Below are 24,761 nucleotides of genomic sequence, written 5' to 3'. Positions count from 1 at the left end.
GAAATTAGAAACTCAAATTGGGAATCTGAAACAAAAACTGTTTGATAATTCTCCAAGTGATGAATATGCCAGATATGTTGTGGATCTCTCAACACGGCTAGAAATACATAAAAAACAAGTAGAGAATATCAAACGTGACAAATTCCAGAGGGATGCCTTGGACTATACTTCAGGCTATGTTTACTCATGGCAAAAACCAGTGTCCAGGAGGAGACGCCCAGATAGACCAAAACCCAAGGGACCAGCCATACCTAAACAGGGCGAATCAACAGATTTTTTTGCCCACAACTTCCCAGTCCTCAACGGACAATGCGTCCAGCGCAGAAGACATCGCCGCGGAGGCAAGTGGAGGAAATATAAAAGAACGCCTGAGACAGCGACCGAACCAGTCCAAGAACCTGAGCGGGAACCAGCGGAAACCATAGTCGTTAACATTTCGTCAGTTGTCCTGTCTTCAACACAACAGTCTCTATTGGAGAAGGGACTTTCCTTTGCCCCCACAAACTGGCCCAGTCTAGTTGATTTGGATATAGATCTTTACCGTTTTTTCAGACAGATCAGGCTTAAATATTTTTTCGCTATGCCTCAAGAGAGACCTTATTTTTCTAGACCAGAAGTAGGTGAAGATGCCCTTAGATTGCAGGATACGAATTTAAGAGTGAAGAGTCGATTCAACCCCCCCTCATGTCAGATTATAGATAGGTTCAGTCAGAGAGTACAACAGGAGATAGACATACTACTTAGAAATCCCAGATTGGGGACTAATCTTACCATACATCACAACTTACCAGTGGAAGAACGTACAGCCTTACGTGAACTGTGTGATAATGAAGTGATTACTATAAAACAAGCGGACAAAGGAGGAGCGGTGGTGATTATGGACACTTCCTATTATAAAGAAGAGATCTATCGCCTATTAGCTGACTCAACTACTTATTGCAAGTTGCCCAAGGACCCCACTGGGGAGTTTATGATACAGATACAGGAAGTTGTACATGAAGCATTAAGACAGGGAGTAATAGATGATAAGTTACATGAATTTTTGATTCAAAAAGAACCGATTATTCCGGTATTCTACATCTGTCCCAAGATACACAAAAATCGATCCCGGCCACCGGGGAGGCCCATAGTGGCCGGTATCGATTCAATTTTTTCTCCAATAGCTAAGTATCTAGATTACATTCTAAGACCATTTGTAGTGGCTGGCAAGTCATATCTGAGAGACACCTCGATGTTTCTAGAGGAGCTTAAAAAGTTGTCTGATATTCCTGAGGGGGCAATGTTGGTCACTCTGGATGTAGAAAGCCTCTACACCTCCATCCCACATGATGGAGGTGTGGAGGCTGTAGAAAATATGCTTTTTTGTGCGTCTGATTTTTCGCAGACGCAGATTACTTTTCTATGCGCATTACTTAAGATGCTCTTGACTAATAACTACTTTTTGGTCGAGGACCAGTTTTATTTACAGCTAAGGGGCACAGCTATGGGCTCGAATGTGGCCCCGTCCTATGCAAACATCTTTATGAATGCTTATGAGGAGACTTTTGTCTATACTAATGATATTTTTACTAAATTTGCATTTTGTTGGATGCGTTATATAGATGATGTCTTTTGCGTGTGGGCGGGGCCACGTTCGAGCCTTGAAGATCTGGTAAGCCAACTACATATACAGTGTCCAGCGATTAGGCTGACTATCAATTGTGATCAATGTGAGGTCAGTTTTTTAGACACGATGGTCAAACTTGTTAATGGTAGATTATCTACAGACTTATATGTCAAGCCCACTGACACTAATTCCACTTTGCTATATGATAGTTTTCACCCCCCTAGCACTATTCTGTCGATCCCTGGTAGCCAGTTTGCGAGAGTAAAACGTATAGTTGATGACAATCAACTTAGAGACATGAGACTAGACGAGATGACTGACAGGTTTAAACGTAGACATTATCCCAAGCCACTGTTGGATAAAGCACGACAAAGTCTTGATGAGGATAGATCAGGTAGAACTAGCAGAAGACGAGGACACAATAAAAGAATCCCATTTGTCAGCCAATACAATGTTTATAGTGACCGCATAGCTAAGATTATACGTACCAATTGGTCTCTGTTAAAAGAGAATTTCCCTGATATACCTGAGTTCCAGGCCCCTCCTCTTATGTCATACAAAAGAGCACCCACACTCCGTGACAAATTAGTACATGCTGATTTAGGGTCCCAGAAAAAATCAATTATTTCTACAAGACCCAATGGCACATACCCATGTTTGGGTTGTGTACATTGTAACAGTGTCATTAAAGGGAACCACTTTATACATCCACATAATGGTACAAAATTTGATATAAAAGGCCAATTTGACTGTAACTCCAGATTTGTGATATATTCATTAAAATGTCCATGTGGCCTATTGTATATAGGCCAGACCACACAGAGAATCAAAGATAGACTTACTGCCCATAAAAGTACCATTAGAACAAAAAAAGTTGAGTTACCCGTTCCAGCACATTTCGCCATTGCAGGACATACTACAAGCCAACTTAGATTTCAGGTTATTGAACAGGTTAAGTGGGGGAGGAGAGGAGGTAATAGAATTAAGAAATTGCTTTACCGTGAGGCTTACTGGATACGAAGGTTAGATACGATTGAACCAAGGGGTATGAATAGAGATTATGATATGACTCCCTTTTTATAATTTTCCACCGTTTTTATAATTTTCTATTGCTTTATACCATCTATGGTCACTACAACATTTTGATTATATGTGGATCTTTTTGTAATAGCTAATTAGATTGTCTCCACAAGATGACACCATATTGTAAACCTACAGGGTCTCTATACCATCAGTGTTATGTATGATAGACTTTTATCTATATGTGATATTGTGTTTGAACACTAGATGTCCCACTTCCCTGTCTATACGCTATGTTGCTGGTCCCTGCTTGCAATTGGTTCTTTACCAGACCGTGGGGCGGAAGGCGTACGCCCGTCCATATGCGCTTACCATGATGCGCATGGGGGCGATACACGCCTCACATGCTTGCGTCACCGGTCTATGGGCGGCCTTACAGGCCGCCGAGGGAGCCCACAGTTTCCCATCAGGTCCGCCTCAGATAGAGGCGTGTCCTGATGTTGTTGACATCACTGTGTGCTCTCTTATAGGTCGGCGGAGCGCTGGGTGGACGTGGTTTGCGCCGTTCCGCCCCACGGTCTGGCGAGTCTGACACTCTGTGCGCACGTTGTATGCGCATATATAAGTCCCCCACAAGGTCCGCTAGAGCGAGACAGTAGGGGATTGGTCGCCACAGGCGACTTCTTCAACGTGATTGGTTGCTCTTCCATGGTAGTAGCTATATAAAGAGGATGTTGATGATAAATTAGTGAGATGCTGACAGGTTCATTGTGTCATGACGTCTGCACAATAAATCGCTTGAGTTATATTTATTGGATGGTGCCGGTCTACATTTCTTCTTTTAAACAATACAAGTTGCCTGACAGTCCTGCTGATCTTTCTGGTCAGTAGAGGGTCTAAATCACACACCTGGAACAAGCATGCGGATAATTTTGTCAGATTTGTCATAGACGTCTCATCTGCTTGCTTGTTCAGGGTCTATGGCTGAAAGTATAAGAGGCAGAGGGTCAGCAGGGCAGCCAGGCAATCTGCATTATTTAAAAGCAAATAAACATGTCAGCCTCCATATCACTTTCACTTCGGGTTCCATATAAGGAAAACTAGATTGAATGAAAGATAAACTAGATACAGAAAGTGCAAACTGACACAGCAGCTACTTTGCTACAGTGATCCAACCCCGAGCACAGAGAACAAAACCAAATAACACCCATGTACAGCAATTACAAATATACAAAGCATACAACTAAGGGCAAAAGCCTGGCAAATAAAGAAGCAGGAACTGGATGGAATTACAGTGAATGGGATCAGGAGCCATGAACTGGGAAACGGGGTCAGAAGAGCAGGACGCCCAGTGCATAAAACTGAAACTGGCAAGTTCCACGGATGGGTGGGATAGTGACCCTGTAGTGTGAGGGATATAGAGGGGGAAATATTTATTTCCTTTTTTTAAACATTTCAGTACCAACTGTTCGGTGTTTGGTCAGATCACTGCAGTGCTGAAAGGCAGATACTCATGCAATACTCTTGGGGATACTTGTGGAAGCAGCCTATGGGAGTGGACAATGTCCAGTCTTACAAGGCTGTTTGCTGTGCATATTCATTTGCATTCTTTTATTATTCTGTCACCTTCTGTATCACCACTAGTGTTGTCCGGATCATGAACGATTTGATTCGAATCTCTTTTGTGACTGTGAGTCGAATCATCCGAATCATCAAAATGAGTGATTCGGATCGCAAAGGGGGCAGCGGTGTCCTGGAAGCAGAGCAGAGATGGATCGCTCTGTTGGAGGGGAGCCAGGCTTGCAGCCACAGGTAGATCAGAGAGAGGGGACATGGGTGCCACTGCCAGATATGTGTAGAGCACACATACTGGCTATAACGTGCTGCTCATTATAGGCTGTCTGTTCCGTAGTTGTGCAGTGAACAAATTGGAAACTTTTGGCTCAGCTCAGTAAGGCAGCGTGCTGGGCTAGAAGGGCAGGCACTGTGATTACTGTGCAATATGATCCTCCTACACTGCTCTAAACAGCTGCACTTCACTTCTGGGAATGCTTTGGGGAATGCTTTCTTTCACTGTGCGACGTTTGCATTCAAAGTATACAGATGCACATATAGGTGAAATATATGTAAAGCATATGATTGCAGCATGTGGGTATTGTGTGCAAAAAAAAAACATTTCTGCTCTCTGCTCGTCCCTCCTCCCTTCTCTGTCCACTCCCTGCCCTCTGTCCATCTTCTCCCCTTCTCTGTGTGTCCACCCAGAGCAGGGACAAGGTCCTCCAGCACCCAAGGCTGAGACACCAAAGTGCGCAACTCCATCCCTCCCACCCCAGCTGTCACACACTGATTGCTATTAGACTAAGAGGGCCACAGGGCCCACAACCTTCCCAACACCTTATTATCTAGTTATCTGGCTTGCAGTCACTGCTATGTATCCCCTTTTCTTATTTCTTTCTGCTTTATACACAATTAGGAATGACAGCTGAATGAATTGTGCGCCCCCTCCTACACTGCACCCTGAGACTGGAGCCTCTCCAGCCTATGCCTCGGCCCGGCCCTGCGTCCACCCCCCTCCCCTTCTCTGCCCACTGCAGGGAAAACCTGTCATGCTAGTCATTTCACCCCCGAATGCTTCTGTAGTAAAATGATCCGAGATTCGGATCAAAGATCCGGATCTTTTCAATGATCCGAATCGAATCATCCGGATCATTGAAAAGATCCGAACTTCGCATCTCTAATCACCACCACCTGGCAGATCCGCTGCCGCTCAGGTCTGCTAGCTTTCGGGGACTGGCGCCGCTATATCATTGGGAGACCCACAGAAGCATGTTGCATTGAAGCCAACAAATAGGAATCCTCCCTTCCCAGGGAGAATGCTCATTGGTTTACCACTCTGTTTCAATCCAATGGGAGGCTCCCAGCCATATGCTTCTGCCAGGGCTCCCATGGGTATGGCAACGCTTGTCCTTGGCCGCAGTGGGGGTGTGGACTTGTGCAATAGCAGCAGAGACAAGCAGACGCAGAATGGTGCATAGTGTGAACAAGGCAACAGACATGTAATGGACACTGCAACAGGCACAGCGTATCCACACAGCCAACTGTGCTTCTGCCAAAGAACCCAGTTTGCTTTGACAGTAGAACCTTTACTTTTAGCTGAACCTCCAATGCCTGGTACGAGGGACGGTTCTTCTATAAAGCAGTGTGAATCGTGTGCTTCAAGGCAGCAGCAATTAGAGGGCAGCATAGGCCCTACATCACCCAAATGTACCCCTCCTGTCCTGACACTAACTCCCTCGAAGATAAAGCTTGTTACTTAAAGGAACACTGTAGGGGGGTCGGGGGAAGATGAATTGAACTTACCTGGGGCTTCTAATGGTCCCCCGCTGGCATCCTGTGCCCGCACAGCCACTCCCCAATGCTCCGGCCCCGCCTCTGGTTCACTTCTGGAATTTCAGACTTTAAAATCTGAAAACCACTACACCTGCGTTGCTGTGTCCTTGCTCCCACTGACGTCACCCGGAGCGCACTGCGCAGGCCCAGACCATACCGGGCCTACACAGTACGCTCCTGCGTCACGTCAGCGGGAGCGAGGACACGGCCACGCAGGCACAGTGGTTTTCAGACTTTAACCTGCTGAGCGGTCTGGACGAGCTCAGCTCGTCCAGTACCGCCGGAGCCTGCTGCTCAGGCCCTGCTGGGCCGATTTGGCTCAAATAAAAAGCAGCACACGCAGCCGGCACTTTGCCAGCCGCGTGTGCTGCCTGATCGCCGCTGCAGTGCGGCGAAAGAGGGTCCCCCCAGCCGCCTGAGCCCAGCGTAGCCGGAACAAAAAGTTCCGGCCAGCGCTAAGGGCTGGATCGGAGGCGGCTGACGTCAGGACGTCGGCTGACGTCCATGACGTCACTCCGCTCGTCGCCATGGTGACGAGGTAAGCGAAACACGGAAGGCCGCTCATTGCGGCCTTCCGTGTTACTTCTGGCCGCCGGAGGTGATCAGAAGAACGCCTCCGGAGCGCCCTCTAGTGGGCTTTCATGCAGCCAACTTTCAGTTGGCTGCATGAAATAGTTTTTTTTTTTATTAAAAAAAAAACCTCCCGCAGCCTCCCTGGCGATCTTAATAGAACGCCAGGCAGGTTAAAGTCTGAAATTCCAGAAGTGAACTGGAGGCGGAGCCGGAGCATTGGCGAGTGGCTGCGCGGGTACAGGACATCTGCGGGGGACCATTCGAAGCCCCGGGTAAGTTCAATTCAGTTTCCCCCGACACCCCCCCCCCCCCTACAGTATTCCTTTAATTGCCGTAAACAAGCCATGATATAGCATAGATGTAGTGTAGGTCACTCACAGCGTTCCAGCCATGGGATCTCCAGCGGTGCCTCATGTGACCCGTTAGTACATGCTGCCGGGTCACATGAGTTGCCACTGTAGTCAGAGAGGAAGCAGGACGTGTGGTTGGTTATCCGATTGTTATACCACTGAAAGGTTGAGTGATGTGGTGCGCTGCTTCTACGCTATTATTGCTTCTCTGCTGCCTGGGGGAGGGGTGACGGAGACATTCGAGGAGGGGAGCAGCCACATCTATGCGATACCACGTCTCTGCTGGGGGGAGCAAAATTGCTAGAACCTGCCCTGCCTGGTACACACCATGCAATTTCCCATCAGATAGATGGATTGAAATTATTATTTCCGACAGGACTGATCTGATTTCCAATCGTATTTCTGATCAATTTCAGATCACATCTATACACAGTAGATCAGTAAAATGAGACCGGACCTGTCAGATATAATCGATTCATCCCATCTATCTGACAGGAAATTGCATGGTGTGTACCGGGCATTCAGTAGTAGCTCTCAAATGAACTCTGTCCAGATTTCCATCCCTTTTCAGGTCAGGGTCAGCAGAATTCGTTTGATCGTGAATCAGAATCACGTTTATTTCGCCAAGTACAACGGGGGTTGTACCCGGAATTATTTTTGGCACAGACAGGGTCGGAGATGGTACAAACACATGCATGCAATCCAACATATACAGTCAGGTACAGTAGTACAAGTAGCATATACCTATATATACAGCACACTAGCTATAATGACGGACGCGTGGGGAAGTCTGGAGAGCTGTGTGAGGGGAGCAGCTGGTGGCCATCTGCTGGTGGCGCTCGCTCAGCTCTGCAGCAGCTCCAGACGCCCCGCCGTGTGTCCTGGAGAAAAGTGGACAGCGAAAAGAGAGAAAAAGAGAAGGAATAGCTAAAGAGACTGAGGAAGGAAAGAGAGAAGAGAAAGAACCAGGGAAAGAGGAGAGAGACAGAGGCAGAGTCCCCCCAGGGCTGCAGGGTAAAAAGAAGCACCCCAGGGTCCGACGAAACAGTCCGAACAGAGTCACACATGACACTTGTTGTGACCACACATCCTGTGTCCTTTGTCCAACTTTATAAGGGTTTGATACATTTTATTAAAGCAATTGCCAGATGTTGAAAACCATAGACCGTGAAATGATTCTGTATCGTATCAACACAAAATGAACACGACTGAGTGTAAAATTGGAAGAACATCCATCAGTCGGTTTGGAAAATTTCTGTTAATCAGAAGCGGGAAAAAAAATTATGATATAATGAATTGGTTGTGTAGTATGGATAATTACTAGAACATTAGTAGCAAAGAAAATATTCTCATATTTTTATTTTCAGTTATATAGTTCTTTGTATAACATTGCATCATTCTCTTATTTTGCAGTTTACACACTACTCAGCATTCTAAATGATTTTAAAGAGCAGGCTAGTGAACTTTTGATCTGTCCCCTGCAGAAGAAAAACTAATACGGTGCCAGACACTTGAGATAACAAGCTTCAGAAGACAAAGCTCTCTGCGACTTTGAAAGTTGTGGAGCTCTTTTGCATAGATAACAACTGGAGTTTCTTAACTCTTCCTGTACTGGAAACAATATTAGACGTATGTCTCTGCTCCAAATGTTTTATTTCTTAGCTGTACTATACATACAAATCATTATTCCATATTTTTTTTCCGCTTCATTGTCTCTTTAAGAGATCTCATAACTACACCCATACACTTATCTTTATTGCGCTTCTCTTGTGTTTGATCAATCATCCCTTCTGAATCAACCTGTGCTGTGATAAGAACCGAATAATCCATTCTAGTGAAATAATTATTAATTAATCATTAACACCAAATATGTAGATAGTTAAAAAAAAGGTAATGGATACTCAGAAACAGGGCCGGTTCTAGACTTTTTGCCACCTGAGGCAAACTTATGAAGATGGCGCCCTCCCCCCAGGTAGTATAATTGCCCCCAGTATAGGTAGCCTGGCAGGAGGGGGAGCAGCGGGCACCCGCCTGGGTCCCCCCGGTCTGCACTCCCCCTCAAGCTATTAGCGGTGTACAATTATCAAGCAGCGGGCGGGGAAGTGATGACTCACCTCCTTGATGTTACAGCGCTGCGTTCCACTGCACGTCACTTCCTGCAGTGCCGTCCACTGTACAGTACAGTGGGAGGAATTGCAGGAAGTGACGAGCGGTGGAACACATGCTGGATCGCGGAAGGAAGTGAGTCATCGCTTCCCCGCCCACTGCCTGATTGTACACTGCACTAATAGCTGGAGGGGAAGCGCTGACTGGGGGACCCCGGTGAGGGAGGGGGTATCCAACCCCCTCCCCACCGCTGTGCCCGCTGCCCCCTTCCTGCCTGCCACCCCCTCCAGCTTTGGAGGCCCTCCACCCACGGCCAGGTGGGCGCCACCCCCCCCCCCCACTTCTGCTGCCTGAGGACCCTGCCTCACCCCACCTTATGGGTGGCCCAGGACTGCTTAGAAACATGGGTTACCTATAAGGCAACCACGCTGGGTAACCACGCTCAAAAAACAGAGGGAAGGGAAAAGAGGGCGGGACACCCAATCTTTCATCAAAGATAAGAAACTATAGGCTTAAAGGGAAACAAGTTTGATTGCATTTACCGCATGTTTGTTTCATGTGTGAATCAGACACTACTGGTGCATGAGGCCAGGCAACTGGTATTGTTTAAGAGGAAATTAATATAGCAATCTCCATATCCCTCTCAGTTCAGGCTCACTTTAAGTAGGATGTGCTCTGCTCTGCACTTGATACTCTAGTCTAAACCATGTGTGTTAAACTCAAATACATAGTGGTCTGAAACTGAACACTGTCATGGGGGCCAACCTCAATGTCTAGTGATCACCTCCCTTCCTTATAAAGTTTCCTGGTATATAATGCCCCCCTCCCTCCCCTATACAGTTCCCTGGTGTCTACTGTACTGGCCCTCCTCCTTTTCCTGTACAATTCTCTCATATCTTAAGCCCCATCTACACCATACAATTTTGTGTCCGATTCGATTCATTGATTTGTTTCGATTCAATCCAACATGTCCGATTGTGATTCAATTCAATTTGATTCAATTTGCCATTGCAAAACAATGGCTAATTTAATTGAATCGAATCTCGATCGGACATGTTCGATTGAATCAAATCCATGAATCGAATTGGACAAAAAATGTTATGGTGTAGATGGGGCTTAAAGGGAACTAGAGACGAGGCACCCTGTATTTTACCATATATATCAATGAGAACATGACAGTAAACACCTACTCTGCTCTCTGTTTCATTCTTCTCTGCTAAATCTGCCTGTTATCAGCCCTGATAAGAATCCCCGACTGAGCATTCAGTCTAGCTTTCACCGGAATGATTATAGCTGAGTCAGTCTTCTGTGATGCCTTTTCAAGCCCAAGCCTGCCCCCTTGTGGCTCTGATTTGCTGCTTCGAGGATAAATAGCAGGAAAGCAGAGCCACAAGGAGGCAGACCTGGGCTTGAAAAGACATCACAGAAGACTGACTATAATCCTTCCGGGCAAAGCTAGACTGAATGCTGAGTCGGGGATTCTTATCAGGGCTGATAACAGGCAGATTTAGCAGAGAAGAATGAAACGGAGAGCAGGGTAGGTGTTTACTGTCATGTTCCCATTGATATATATGGTAAAATACATGAGGGTGCTTCGTCTCTAATTCTCTTTAATGCCTCCTCCCTCCCCTATACAGTTCCCTGATGTTTAGTGGTCCTCCCTCCCTCCCCTATAGAGTTCCCTGGCATTTAGTGGACTCCCTCTTTCCCCTATACAGTTCCCTGGTGTCTAGTGAACCCCCCCCCCTACATACAATTCCCTGGTGCCTAGTGGATACCTTCCTTCTCCTAAACTGTTCCCTGGTGTCTAGTGCCCCCCCCCCCTCCCCTATACAGTTCCCTGGAGTCTAATGCTTTTCCTCGTCCTCCTCCATATGGCTTCCCTGGTGATCTAGGTCTCTACCCCCAGTATAGCTTCCCTTGTGGTCTAGAGTTGGCCACACATAATCCAAAGTGGGGAAACCACTTAAGAGTAAGATTTGATGGCTCTGCTTGCCAGACTTGGCCCGCGGGTCAAAGTTTGGCATGTATGCTTTAGACCATACATGTCAAACTCCGGCCCGTGGGCCAAATTTGGCCCTCAGAGCCATTAAATTTGGCCCTCAAGTGGTTCCCTTACTTTGCATTATGTTTGGCTCACTCTAGGCCACCAGGAAAGCTATATTAGAGGTGAAGCCCTAGAACACCAATGAAGCCATTTGTGGGAGGCAGGGGGAAAGTGCTAAACACTAGGGAATTGTATAGGGGAGGCTGGGGGCCTCCGGACACCAGGGAACTATATAGGGGAGTGAGTACCACGAGACACCAGGGAACTGTATGGGTGTTGGAGGACAGCCATTAGACACCTGGGAACTTTATAAAGGAGGAAGGTGGCCCGTAGACATTGAGGTTGGCCCACGGCCGCGACAGGGTCCCAGTGTACAATTTCGACCTACTTTGTATTTGAGTTTGACACCCCTGCTTTAGACTGATCTGAATAAGAGAGAAATCCAAGAAATGGGCTGTTTTTATTTTTGACTTTATTATTGGTTCTTCTTTTTGAAGCAAGTCCACCACTTATCCTCCTTCCTCCTTTTTAAAATGTTTTCAAGTTTTCTAGTTCCTATTGGTGCCTCCTACTGGTAGTTGTTTTTTGTATGGCTAACTTTAAAGAGGTCATCAGGAAAAATTAATAAAGTAAGTGCTACTTACCGGGGGCTTCCTCCAGCCCCAAGCTTCCAGCATGTCCCTCGCCGCAGCTCTGCAGTCAGCCGTTCGCCGCAGCTCCGTCCCGGTCCCCGGAGATGACGTCAGAGTGACCTCCAGGTCGGCTTGTACTGCGCCTGCGCGAGCGGCGCTGTCAATCACCGCCACGTGGGCCGGAGCGGACTGCGCAGGTGCAGAACTACTTCGTCTGCGCAGCCCGCTCCGGCCCATGTGGCGGTGATTGACAGCGCCGCTCACGCAGGCGCAGTACAGGCCGAACTGGAGATCGCCCTGACGTCATTGCCGGGGACCGGGACGGAGCTGCGGCGAACGGCTGTGGGGAGAGCTGCGGCGAGGGACATGCTGGGAGCTTGGGGCTGGAGGAAGCCCCCGGTAAGTAGCACTTATTTTATTAATTTTTTCCCCTGATGACTCCTTTAAGTGTACCTGAGGGGACATGTGACACGATGAGATAAACGTGTATGTAGAGTGCAAAACATATTAATAACCAGACTGGTTTACTTGTTTTATTTTGCTGTCTGAAAGAGTTAATGTTTAGGCATGGAAGTGACAGCTCCTCTCTTGTGGGTGCCTTGTCGGAATATAGTGAGCATCACTCATAAGAAAATTACAGCCATAAAACTTTTCCTGGCAGAATAAAGCTGAGAGCAGAGGGAGATAAAAAAAACCAATGTCAATAGTTAATGTATCTTCACTCAGGGACACTTAATAGGCTGCCACTAAGGAGAGACAGCAAAACGTTCAATCTCCTTTGTAAATGTTTAAATATAAAATAAAACCATGGGGTATCTAGAAAAAAGTCATTTATAGGAGTAGGAGGATACATACAATTGTTTATCTCATCAGTTTATTTTCACCTCAGGTTCACTTTAATTTAAATTGTACTTTAGAACTTGCATAGCTTATTTAACGTTTAGTAGATAAAATAATCAAGTGTTAATTTTAGATATTTACCTTGAATCACACCCTTGTTGACACATGAATGAAGGTTATTATGTTAAACTACATCCTGCAACTTAGTCATCGTAGTAGAATAATTATATCTTTCTCACTCAGTTTATAGAACTGACTTGGTTAACTTCTATATATAGTTTCTGTGTATCAATAAACCTTTTCTACCATGTGACCTATACCAGTGCTTTGCATCAGAGGTATGCAGCCTGTGGGTGTTACCATTATTAGGAGATGAAAGAACTATTGGAGCTTAGTGTTCTGTAGATACAGATAGGCACCCAGTATAACAAGTTAGCAATCTTTACTGAAGAGAAACTATATAAAGATATAAATCACACGTGGCGTGTGATGGTGGCCATCAGGAAATGCAGCTTGCTTTGGACAGAGAGAATACAGGAAATGACAATCCCATAAATATCACCATCGCATTTTACACACAGTGACAACTTGTGGTTGTTTTACTGTACTACAGTTTAGGTAATAATCCTGTTGATACTCCAACAAGAAATACCTTTGAGAGTTGCAAGGCTATGTGAGTTTGAAGCAGGTGTAAAGAGCACCCAAAGCAAACTTGTCAGTGGCTTATCTTGCATCAGGCAAGAATCACATGTAAAGGTGAGTAGACACCTTTGATGGATGTCGCTCATCAGAGATACATGCAGTGCCTTCCCGCCCATGATGCCAAGTGACGCATTTGTGCAGCATCTCGCCCGCCTTCCCCCCCCCCCCTTCCCCGCCACCAATCGTATTACCTTCATGGTGGCTGCTTCCTCTGCATAGTTGCCCCAGTATAGATAGTATAGTTGTCTCAGTATAGATAGTATAGTTGCCCCAGTATAGGTAACTAATATACTGTAGTTGCCCCAGTATAGAGACCACACAGACCTCAGATCAGACAGACCCGCTCAGCCGCTGTGACAGGAGAGTGGCCCGCCTCCAATCAGTGCATATACAGGAAATAATACTTCCTGTATACACGCTGATAGGAGGCGGGTCGCTTTCCTTTCACAGCGGTTGAGCGGGTCTGTCTGATCTGAGGTCTGTGTGGTCTCTATACTGGGGCAACTACAGTATATTAGTTACCTATACTGGGGCAACTATACTATCTATACTGAGACAACTATACTATCTATACTGGGGCAACTATAATATCTATACTGAGGCAACTATACTACCTATACTGGGGAAACTATACTACCTATACTGGGGCAACTATACTATCTATACTGGGGCAAATATACTATCTATACTGGGGCAACTATACCATCTATACTGAGACAACTATACTATCTATACTGGGGCAACTATGCTATCTATACTGAGGCAACTATACTATCTATACTGGGGAAACTATACTACCTATACTGGGGCAACTATACTATCTATACTGAGGCAACTATACTACCTATACTGTGACAACTATACTACCTATACTAGGACGACTATATTATCTATACTGGGGACCACTATACTATCTATACTGGGGCAACTATACTATCTATACTGGTGCAACTATACTATCTATACTGGGGCAACTATACTACCTATACCGGGGCAACTATACTACCTATACTGGGATGACTATATTATCTATACTAGGGGCAACTATACTATCTATACTGGGGCAACTATACTATGTATACTGGGGAAACTATACTACCTATACTGGGGCAACTATACTATCTATACTGGGGCAACCTTACTACCTATACTGGCGCAACTATACTATCTATACTGAGACAACTATACTATCTATACTGGGGCAACTGTACTATCTATACTGAGGTCAATCCTACCTGTCTGTCGTCTTCTTCGGTCCGTCTCTCGGCGCCTCCCACGATGTGGTCCAAGTGGTGGTCACGTGATTACAAACACTTCCTCCTTCCGAGTTGAAGGAGGAAGTGTTTGTACTCATGTGACGCGCGTGGAGCGCATCTTGGGAGGCGCCGAGGGATGGACGAAGAAGACGTCAGACAGGTAAGATTGCCCAACCCGGCAGTCCAGGAAGTGGCTGCGGGGGCATTTTTCACAATAAGGTGGGTGGGGCGGGGGTCGGAGGAGAACGAGAGCAGTGGTGGGCATGAGGACTACTTTAGTTTTTGCCGACCTCGGAGGTCGGGGGCCGCATGTTCCTGCACTAGCGGGAATGCGTAAAAATGTACGCAATGCGGCCCCCGACCTCCGAGGTCGGCAAAAACTAAACTAGCTGCCAGCAGGGGGACTGGGGCAGCAGTGAGTGACTACGAGGGCACAGGATGGCTGCATGGGGATGGTAGAAGCCCCAGGTAAGTGAAACTTTTTTTTTTTTTTTTTTTTTGCCTGGACCTTCCCTTTAAACAAGTTTATTGTAAACTTGCTGCTGATTCGGCAGGTATTTAAGAAATGCATTTCAAAGTATCAGTTTAGATTCAGAGAAGCCCTGGAACAATTTTCGGTATGTCTTACTAGACAGGCATGACTCAGTGCTGAGCGTGGATCTCTGTGTGAGTCACCTGCACAGATCTGTGTTGAACATTGTAACCTGACGATCCCTGCGACGTCACCGTGTTTCTTCTCCTGTGACGGGGCCTTCTAATTATTTTGGGATTGTCGCTCTGCAGCAAGTAAAACTCCTGAGTGCTGACGTGTATTGTCTGATGTTTGAATGTTCTTGACCTTTGCTTTACTAGGTGCTTCATCTGCATTCCTTCAGAAGAAAATTGTGTCTGTAGAGGACACCTTTTTTTCAGTGAACTAAAGTTGAAGAGTTTTAACCTGACCAGCAGAATATTTCCCAATAGCACCTTGGTTATTATTTTTGCATGGCGGTCCCCCTCTGGCCAGTTTTACTCCTCCTCTATCAGCACTCCAGTTTCATGCCTATGGGCCAGTTCACACGGGCGCAAACAAGCAAAGTGGCGTTTGGCATCAGTTCTTGTCGTTTGGCAAATGGGTCTTTTTTTACCTACTGTTAGCCAATCGAGTCCAGAAAAAAAACCAAGACAACTGGAGACTATGCGATCGAGTGCAACATTTGCGTGAATGATGGTAAACAATCGTACTGGTGACTTGAATAGACATCGCTTAAATGATGAGCGCCGTGGACATTGTTTACCCCCATGCAATCGTCCGTGTGAACCAGTCCTTAAAGTGTACCCGAGATGACATGTGATGTGTTGACTGTGGCAAGTATACAGACATTTATGCTTTTCTTTTTTCCCTGCCTAAAAGTGAATATCCAGCTATGCAACTGACAGTTTTTCTTCATTGGGGACACAATCGGGCTATAGTGTCCCTCACTGATAACAGATTGCAGCTATAAAACATTTTCCTAAGCAGATAACTGGGCTTCTGACTGAAAGGGGTAGATAACAAGGTCATGTATTTTAGCTCTGGGACTCTTGAGACACTGCAGTTGAGCAGAGACAATAAAACATTAAAACCTGCTTTGTAAATGTTTATACAGATAATAAAACCATGAGATGTCTAAAAAAGTCATTTCTAGGAGTAGAAGGACAGATCCAATTGTATATCTCATCAGTTTATTTTGATCTTGGTTTCACTTTAAGGCCACCCACTGATTTGTTAACCCTATATGCCTCTTCTTGGTCCTCAAATTGCATCTGTGGTATGACTTTTGGGAAAGCAGCCACTACAGCAGGGGCGTAACAATAGACCCTGCAAGAGATGCCTCCACAGGGGGGCCCAGAAGCCACAGGGGGCCTTTCAAACGCTGAACACTGACCGCTTTCAAATGCCATGTAATTTAGTCAAGTTGTTTGTAAGCTGTTCACAGCGTTTGTTAAATCGCTTGCGTTTGAAAGCTTTTATTGTGATTTTTGGCCCAGAGGATTATGGTCCATTTTCTGTCCTCTCCACCTTGAGAATTTTGGTCCATTTCCTGTCAGCCGCATATCTCCAGGACATCTTGAGGAGACAACCAGAGCTTTTGTTGGCTTTTGGAAGACGACTGCCAGCGGATTCTATTGTCGTTTGGTGAATGCTGACGATTAACCACGACACTTTTGAAAACAATCATCAACGCTGTCAAATGCGAACACAAAAACGCTGGACAGATTTATTGGTACCCTTTCAAGTGCTCTCTGCCCCCCGAAAAGTGCTGAAAAATATATTCTAAAATGTTGTTGGACATGGTTGTTGATATACCTAGAATAGATAATAAATTAAATTTTGGCCTCGATTCACAAAGCATTACCACATGCAGTAATGCAGAAAACAGCTGACCTCTTAGGATAATGTCAATTCATAGAGGCTGTTACAGCATGGCAAGCTGAAATTACCAAGCAGTGAGGTAAATTACCGACTTGTGCAGTAAATACCTCAACAAATGTCAGTAAATGTCAATTCATGAAGATTAGAACATGTGATAAAGCCCAGAAACATGTGCTGTGATTACCTGCTCTGGTGTATAGGAAACAGTGTGGAGACTGTGCAGGAGATGTGACTCACAGAAGCAGAGAGGTATTACCCATGTCTGACGAGGCAGAGAGCCAATAGAAACATCCTCTGTCACCTGCAAGTCCCGCTGATAGGCTGCGACACCTTCTTGGGAGCTTTTGTACCCCTCAGGCTGCAGAGAAGAGAGAGTAGGAACAAACAGATTTCCCCTGCAGCCCTTCAGACGTTTAACCCTGAAGGGTCCTGCTTGAAAATGCTGAGGAGCAAGTGGAAAATCAACTAAGCATGGCATGTTTAATGTTTCTTTGAAGTTCAACTAAACTGTGGTAATAAAATTAAATGTTAAGAAAGACTAATAGACAGATTCAGAGCGGGCAGAGGGCAGAGCCAGGACAAGGTCCTCCAACACCCAAGACTGAGACACTGAAGTGCGCCCCTCCATCCCCCCCACCCCAGCCGTCACACAATGATTGCTATCAGACTAAGGGCCTGATTCACAAAGCGGTGATAACTCAGTTATCACGCCTAAAAGACTTTAGGCGTGATAACCTTTGCAGTAGCAAAGTTATCACCGCTTTGTGCTCTAACTCGCGCGAAGCTTCCGCGTGCAAAGTTTTGCGTGCGCAAACGCGTACGCGCGCGCGTAAAGTCCCATAGGGTTTAATGGGGGCTGCGCGCGAAGTGCGGTGCGTTGCGCGCGCGCGTCACTTTGCGCGCGGGAGTTTCGCGCAAGTTTCTTTACATCACGCCTAAACTAAGTTTAGGCGTGATAAAGGGCTTTTCACAGGCGTGCAAACACTTTGCACCGCTTTGTGAATCAGGCCCTAAGAGGCACCCCAGGGCCCCCCATCCCCCCAACACCTTAATCTCTAGTTATCCGGCTGGCAGTCACTGCCATGTATCCCCTTTTCTTATTTTCCTCTGCTTCAAACACAATAGGGGAATGATAGCTGAGTGAGTTGTGTGCCCCCTCCTACACTGCGCCCTGAGGCTGGAGCCTCTCTCGCCTCTGCCTCTCGACTCTTTTTTATACTATTGGGGCCATATGCAATTCACTTTTTCACCTGAGTTTTCTCCTAGGTGATATTTTCATAAGTGGTCATAAAATGCTATTTAATCCACTAGCAAGCATGAAAATGCTCAAAATATTTTTGATAGTACTTCTTCAACAACTTTTTGGTACTTTTTCAGTTGTAAAATGCTGAAAATTTACTTTACAGAGAAGATGAAAATTATCTCCTAGGAGATAACTCAGGTGAAAAAAAATAATTGCATATGGGCCTTAGTGTTCTATTTATCATCCATACTAAACATAGAATTCATTGGGCCTGATGCAATTGTCAGACTCGCCAGTGTTAAACGCTGGTGAGTCCGATAATCAGGTGACTATAAAGTCGCCTGATCCAATTGCATTTATCCCTAGGCAGGGTGCTAAAAGAACTCGCTTGGGCGATATTATCGCCCAGCAAGTTCCTTACACCCTATCCTATTACACTTTGCATGCCTCCGGGAAGCGATGCTTCCCGGCAGACATGAGTGTTAGCTTAGACCTGCAGAAAGCAGGTCTAAACATGCTAACGCACGACATCGCCGCTGCATCTGGGGGTCTCCTTTAATAAGGAGACCCCCAGAGCTCCCCGCCGGCCGCCGCTCGTCTCCGCAACCCCCACAAAGTTACAAAGCTACAAATTGCTTAAATTCCTTACCGCCGCTTTACACCCGTCGGCCGCCGCATCTCGCCGCAAGTCCCCGCTGTGTAATTACAGTGTACGAGTTACTGTAATTACACTCACTAATAACAGAGTCCCGCAAAGCATCTTTGAGTCAGCCACCGGGGCTCCCCATTGGTTCACAGGCTGAGCCATTTTCATTGGTCCAGCCTGTGAACCAATGGGGAGCCCCGGCGGCTGATTCAAAGATGCTTTGCCGGGACTCTGTTATTAGTGAGTGTAATTACAGTAACTCGTACACTGTAATTACACAGCGGGGACTTGCGGCGAGATGCGGCGGCCGGCGGGTGTAAAGCGGCGGTAAGGAATTTAAGCAATTTGTAGCTTTGTAACTTTGTGGGGGGTTGCGGAAACGAGCGGCGGTAGGCGGGAGCTCTGGGGGTCTCCTTATTAAAGGAGACCCCCAGATGCAGCGGCGGAAGATGGCGGCGGATGTTCGGCGGGTTGTGCGCATGTGTGGGGAGCGAGGCCGTGGTGCTGATGGACAGTACCACAGCGTAAACCTCGCTCCCCATCGCCCGGGAATAGGGAGCATCGCTCAGGCTTTCGCCTGAGTAATGCTCCCTAACGATCGTCCATCGCATGAGTGAAACTGGCAATAGGATTTGCCGGTAATCCTCGTGCGATGGCAAGCTGATAAGTAGCTCGCATCTGCAAGCTACTTATCACCTGGAATAGCATCAGGCTCATTATCTCATAAGTTTATTTTCACTTCAGGTTCACTTTAACCTCAAGAAATAAATAGATAGAAAAGAAAAGAATGGGTTTTGAAGGCGGGAGTACATATTGTGACGCTGTCTGGCGATTTAAGCACCGCTTTGTTGGTGTTAGTTGAAAAAAAATTAATAATGTAAAATTAATAATACATTACTAGTGACTTACTGGGTACCTTATTCTTACACTAACCCTCCCTCCTAATGCCTAACACTAGTGTTGGAATGTGTATTAGTCTATTATGTGAATATTTATGCATTACTAGCTATAACCACAGGGTTGCAGTTAGTTCTAGTAACAAAGGTCTTTCTACATCACATGTCTGTAAAAGGAAGTTGTGAATAAACTTGTTCATTATTCTTGATGTGTTATAACCAAAAGCCATTAGCTATGACGTTTAATTAACCTTTTAGCAGCCCCACCCGCGTTATCTTGTGTGAGATAGTGCAGGGCAGGGCATCTGCTGCTGGCTTAACTTGTTGTACTGCCTAAAGCATCCATACAGAGTGGATGCAAGGAGTTGTCATAGTAATCTGTTCCGGATGCCTGAAAAGTCTCTTCCATCACCCCTCTTCCACCACTTGGCGGCGCTGCAACGCTGACACCATCCTCTGGGTTCCGATTGCCGTCATATCATGTGAGCAGGGCACAGAAGAGAATGTCAGGAGTGCAGCGCCGCAGTTGGAGGAGGAGGAGAAGCTGGTCCAGTGTCCTGACAGGTAAATATGACAACAGCTCACTGCCGCTCTCTGCATAGCCTGCCAGGCTGGGGGAGGCACACAGAAAAAAATGTGGCCCTGCAGCACCTACAGTATATAGTTTTACTATATGTGGCTGCTAAAGGGTTAATATCTGTTTGTCCTGGAATCTACATTGCTGCACACTAAGAAGCTAGTTTATATAGCCTTTCTATAAGCTAGGCACACTGGGTAGTACAAGAGATGCAAAATCGATTTGAAATCATTATGTATGGCAATTGAAAATCGATTTTGCAGCAATCTTTCCTTACCACTTTTATTGGCATAGCAATTTTTGGAGTCACTGCAATCGTTGGCTACCCCAAAATGCTGCTGATAGTGCTCTAGTGGGTCCTAGGCCTCCTAGCTATCCTGAGCAATGCCAGCCTGCATGGAGGATAAGGGGTTATGCAGCTTTAAAGCGGGATTGTCAGCCATTAAATCAGATTCCATTTACCAACTGCTCTGTGTTTATTATGCAATCTACAACCTGACCCTGCATTACAAGCATTCCAATATAATCATAAATGTTTCTGCTGTTATAAATTTTATCTTAGTCAGCCTGGCACTATTTGGTACATTGCCGAGGACAGGCAAGCTTGTTATATCCCCTCCCACATTCATGCTCCTCACTAATTGGCAGAGGGCAGTTCAGTGTGACAGGCTGAGGCTGAGAAGCCTATTTCTGCAGAACCTGACGAAATACGGTCTATGCTGTGCTCACATGTGTTACAAAGCAAGCTAGATATGACAGTGCACTTTTTAAGAGAGAAAAAAATAGTAAGGGAGGAAATTACATCAGAATTGGCTTATTCAGAGGCAGTAAAGATGGAAAATGCCTCCAATTGTTTTCTTTTTATTTACTATATAAGATTCACTGAGATCAAAACGTGGACAGTACAACACATATGTTATGTAAATAGAACAAGTATTTATCTACGTATATATACAGAGTACGTATCTACGTATATACAGAGTAACCAAGCAGCTCAGGGTGACCCAAACTACTAGGAATGTATAGGGGGATAAAAGGAACCAAAAAGCCCTCCTACTAAAAAAAAAGTTTAAAAGGCAAATTACACCAAGCTCTATGTATATACGGCATGTGTTTTTTGTTTTCCTGGGATAGTATAACAGACATTTATCTTACAAGTTTGTAAACCAAATTGAGGCAACTAACACAGTCTCAGAAATACAAATATTAGTATTGCTAAAACGATGAAGAAACATTTATTATGTTCAGGGAACAGTCCTCAGTGTAAGGACAGCATGAGTCAAATGTGAACAGACTGCACAGATTACTTTTCAGATTTGTTGGGTTAGAAACCAACACTGAGTTGAATCAACTGATTGATATATGAAGGTCATGCAGTTATGTACTCAGAAGAACGTCAAACACTTTTACAGCGAAAGCGATGTGATAATTTTACATTTTACGAAATCCATAGCCCTTCTCTGCGATTTGATGTGGATATTGTTAAACCCATCGCACTCAGTGCTGAACTATTGCCTGAATGACGGCCATGCGCTCTGCGATGGGATTTACAGGAGGGAGTTAATTTACAGACTTTAACCTGGCCACTATTATCTGATGAAAGCTGCTCTGTAGAACGTTCTTTGCTCTGGCCATAAAAGACGTATTTGATTTCTTTTCTGTTTCAGTCCCACACTCACAAAGGGAAATATTAACCAAACCTGATTTTTTGTGTGTGTGTTTTTTAGGCAGAGTAACTCCTGGATATGTCCTTTCTGTTTAGTTGGATTTCCAGCGGCTTCAGCAGCATTCTCCAGTTTTTAGGTGAGGCTAATAGACCAATTGTCATATTTCACACTGAGGTTCTGCCATTTGAACGTGTTTTATTTTATATCAGCAGAATCTGACAGTGATTCATCTGTGAATGATGGGATGGCTTTTATCATATGTATATTTCTCTGTATTTATTTTCAACTTACAATATACTGTATATTTCAGCCTGAACTTATATGAATTGTTTTGTATTTTAAATTTTATCTGAAACTTTTAATTGTTTAGGTTTGAGAATGGGAAAGATTTGTAACTTGACAGGTTTCTAATGTAATATCTCTTTTCCCTACTAAAGGCCTGTGCACTAGATTAACCACTTAGTGACATGCTGACTTATAAAAACGTCCTGCTAGAGCCTCTTAATGGCTCCAGGACGTTTTTATCAGACAGTGCTACTGCCGCTGTGCGCGTGCACATGCGCGCTCCCGTGCGTGTGTGAACATAGTGGATAAAAAAAATCATAGAAAAAATACACCTTTATTTCCAAATACCATATTGTCACCATACTTTGTACTAGGGACATAATTAAAATCTTGTGATAACCAGGACAAATAGGCAGTTAAAATGTGTGGGTTTTATGTACAGTAGCAGTGTTTATATTAAAAATATAGGGGATGAAATTGGAGAAATAGTGTATTTTTTCATTTTTTCCCTTTAAAATGCATGGAAAATAAAGTAATTACTGAAAACAAATATCAACCCCAAAAAGCCCAATTGGTGGCAGAGACAGGGCCGGATTTCTGGAAAGGATACAAAGGCACGGTCCTTGGGTGGCTGCAGCCCCAGGGGGCACCTGGACATAAAAAAGGTGTTGCGACATATGAAAGAGGAGGCTAAGAATGGGGAGCAACACATGAAAAAGAGAAACTGATGCTCAAGGTGGCTGTTCATGAAAGAGGGGCTACAGTACATGGATAATACATGTGGAAGAGAGGGCTGCACATGGAGGGGGTGCTACTGCATATGGATGGGGAACTACAACATACTTGGCCTAGGGTAACACAAAGTATAATTCTGGCCTTGGGTGGATACGGTTGTTATTGCCCGCCTCAGCCGATTTTTATCTAGCACCTGTATGGGCCTTTAGTAGAGATGAGAGAGTCAAGTAATCTTGCGTGTGTACAGCCTGCCCCCGACCTCCGGCCAGTGATTCTCCAGGCAGATCAATTCGAAAGAGCAGCGACCAATAATATTGTTCTCACCGCCCGCCGCCTGACTTCACATCTGCACAGCTCCGTTGGCCCTCCACCCCTCTGCATAGCAACAGGACGTGTTGTTGGCCTGTAGGCTAACTGTGCATCTGTACAGTCTCAGCCCAGTGATTATCTGACCTTCTCACCACTTCTCCTTTTCTGTTCCTCTCTGAAAATCTCTGCAGTGGTTTCTATTTCACCTGAGAATACACATTTGTGCCACTATGGTCTATCGATCACTCAGCAATTCTTGTCCCACCACTGACATCTACAGCCTTTTTTATAAATACACCAGTAACTACCTACTTCACTTCAATGACTGATCCTTTCCTTACTCAGTACGGCGTAGTGGCTACTGGCTAGCACTCTCACCTTGCAGCACTGGGTCCCTGGTTTGAATCCCAACCAGGGCACTATCTGCATAGAGTTTGTATGTTCTGCTCATGTCTGCGTGGATTTTCTCCGGACACGCCAGTTTCCTCCCGCATCCCCAAAACATACACATGTTAATTGCGGACCACCTCTTCCCAGGTCACCTGCATCCCCAGCACCCCAACACCATCAACCACCCAGGTTTGATTCACCATCTGACTTACCAATATGGGCAGATGTGATTGTATCTTTATTGTGGCATGAAGAGGAAATAAAGAGCATCTTAAAGAGACAGTCTATCTCAATGTACAGTAACACATGTTATTTGGTCCCCTCCTCCCCCCCCCCCCCCCAATTGACCCTAGACTACAATACATACACTACACGATACATAAACATATGACTATTTTAAGGATTAGATTGTGAGCCCCTCTGAGGGACAGTTAAGTGACAAGACTATCTATTCTGTACAGTGCTGGGGAAGATGTCGGCACTATTTAAATGCTAAATAATAATATTAGGTTCCTCCTATGCATCTTTCCAAGACTTTATTAGGGCTACCACCACTCTCTGGAACTCTCTTCCTTAGCTTTGCTCCAGTCTTCAAGTCAATAGACTTTTTTGCTTGCCCTTCTTGAGAGATATATGTCCAGCCCCTTGCAAGGTAAAACAAAAAACTACTACTAAAAAGGCCCCAACTACTAACCTTCCTTTCCTCCGATACAGGGGACTATACTTCAGATCAGCTGTTTTTGTGGCTATATTTGTTATGGATGTGAAGATTATGACAGCCACACTTGTATTATGGCCCTTGTGAGATTGTACAACAGTCATGTAGGGCTCCAAGGGAAGACAAGGGAAGAAGTGTGAACACTGGGGGACCACAACAAAGTTTTGCTGGGGGGAGGCCCATATATTGTAGTTATGCCACTGAGCAGTGAGTTCTGACAGTGCACTGCAATTCTGTGCGCGATACAGCGCTGTCCTATGCAATATAATTGATGGGGGTCAGTGCTGCAATAGAAATATAGAGCAACCAGATTATGTACACAAACCCTTCGCCAAAAATGTTACAGCAACTAATTTACCAGCCCCCACTCTTGCCAAA

General features: G+C 45.4%; 1 protein-coding gene across 2 annotated transcripts in view; it reads left to right on the top strand.

Annotated features, from left to right (window-relative positions):
* Positions 1-24,761, top strand: part of SAR1B (secretion associated Ras related GTPase 1B) — a 75,360-nt gene that overhangs the window by 14,613 nt on the left and 35,986 nt on the right. For both annotated transcript variants that reach the window (XM_068273002.1, XM_068273003.1), the window contains exon 2: positions 22,007-22,082. In XM_068273002.1, the coding sequence (XP_068129103.1) occupies positions 22,025-22,082 (58 nt within the window). In that variant the 5' untranslated portion in view covers positions 22,007-22,024. The remainder of the gene's footprint in view (positions 1-22,006; positions 22,083-24,761) is intronic.

This window comes from Hyperolius riggenbachi, chromosome 3 (assembly GCF_040937935.1).
Source record: "Hyperolius riggenbachi isolate aHypRig1 chromosome 3, aHypRig1.pri, whole genome shotgun sequence".
NCBI classification, from domain to species: Eukaryota; Metazoa; Chordata; class Amphibia; order Anura; family Hyperoliidae; genus Hyperolius; species Hyperolius riggenbachi.
Note: the sequence above shows the minus strand (reverse complement) of the source record. Positions and strands in the feature narration are given on the sequence as shown.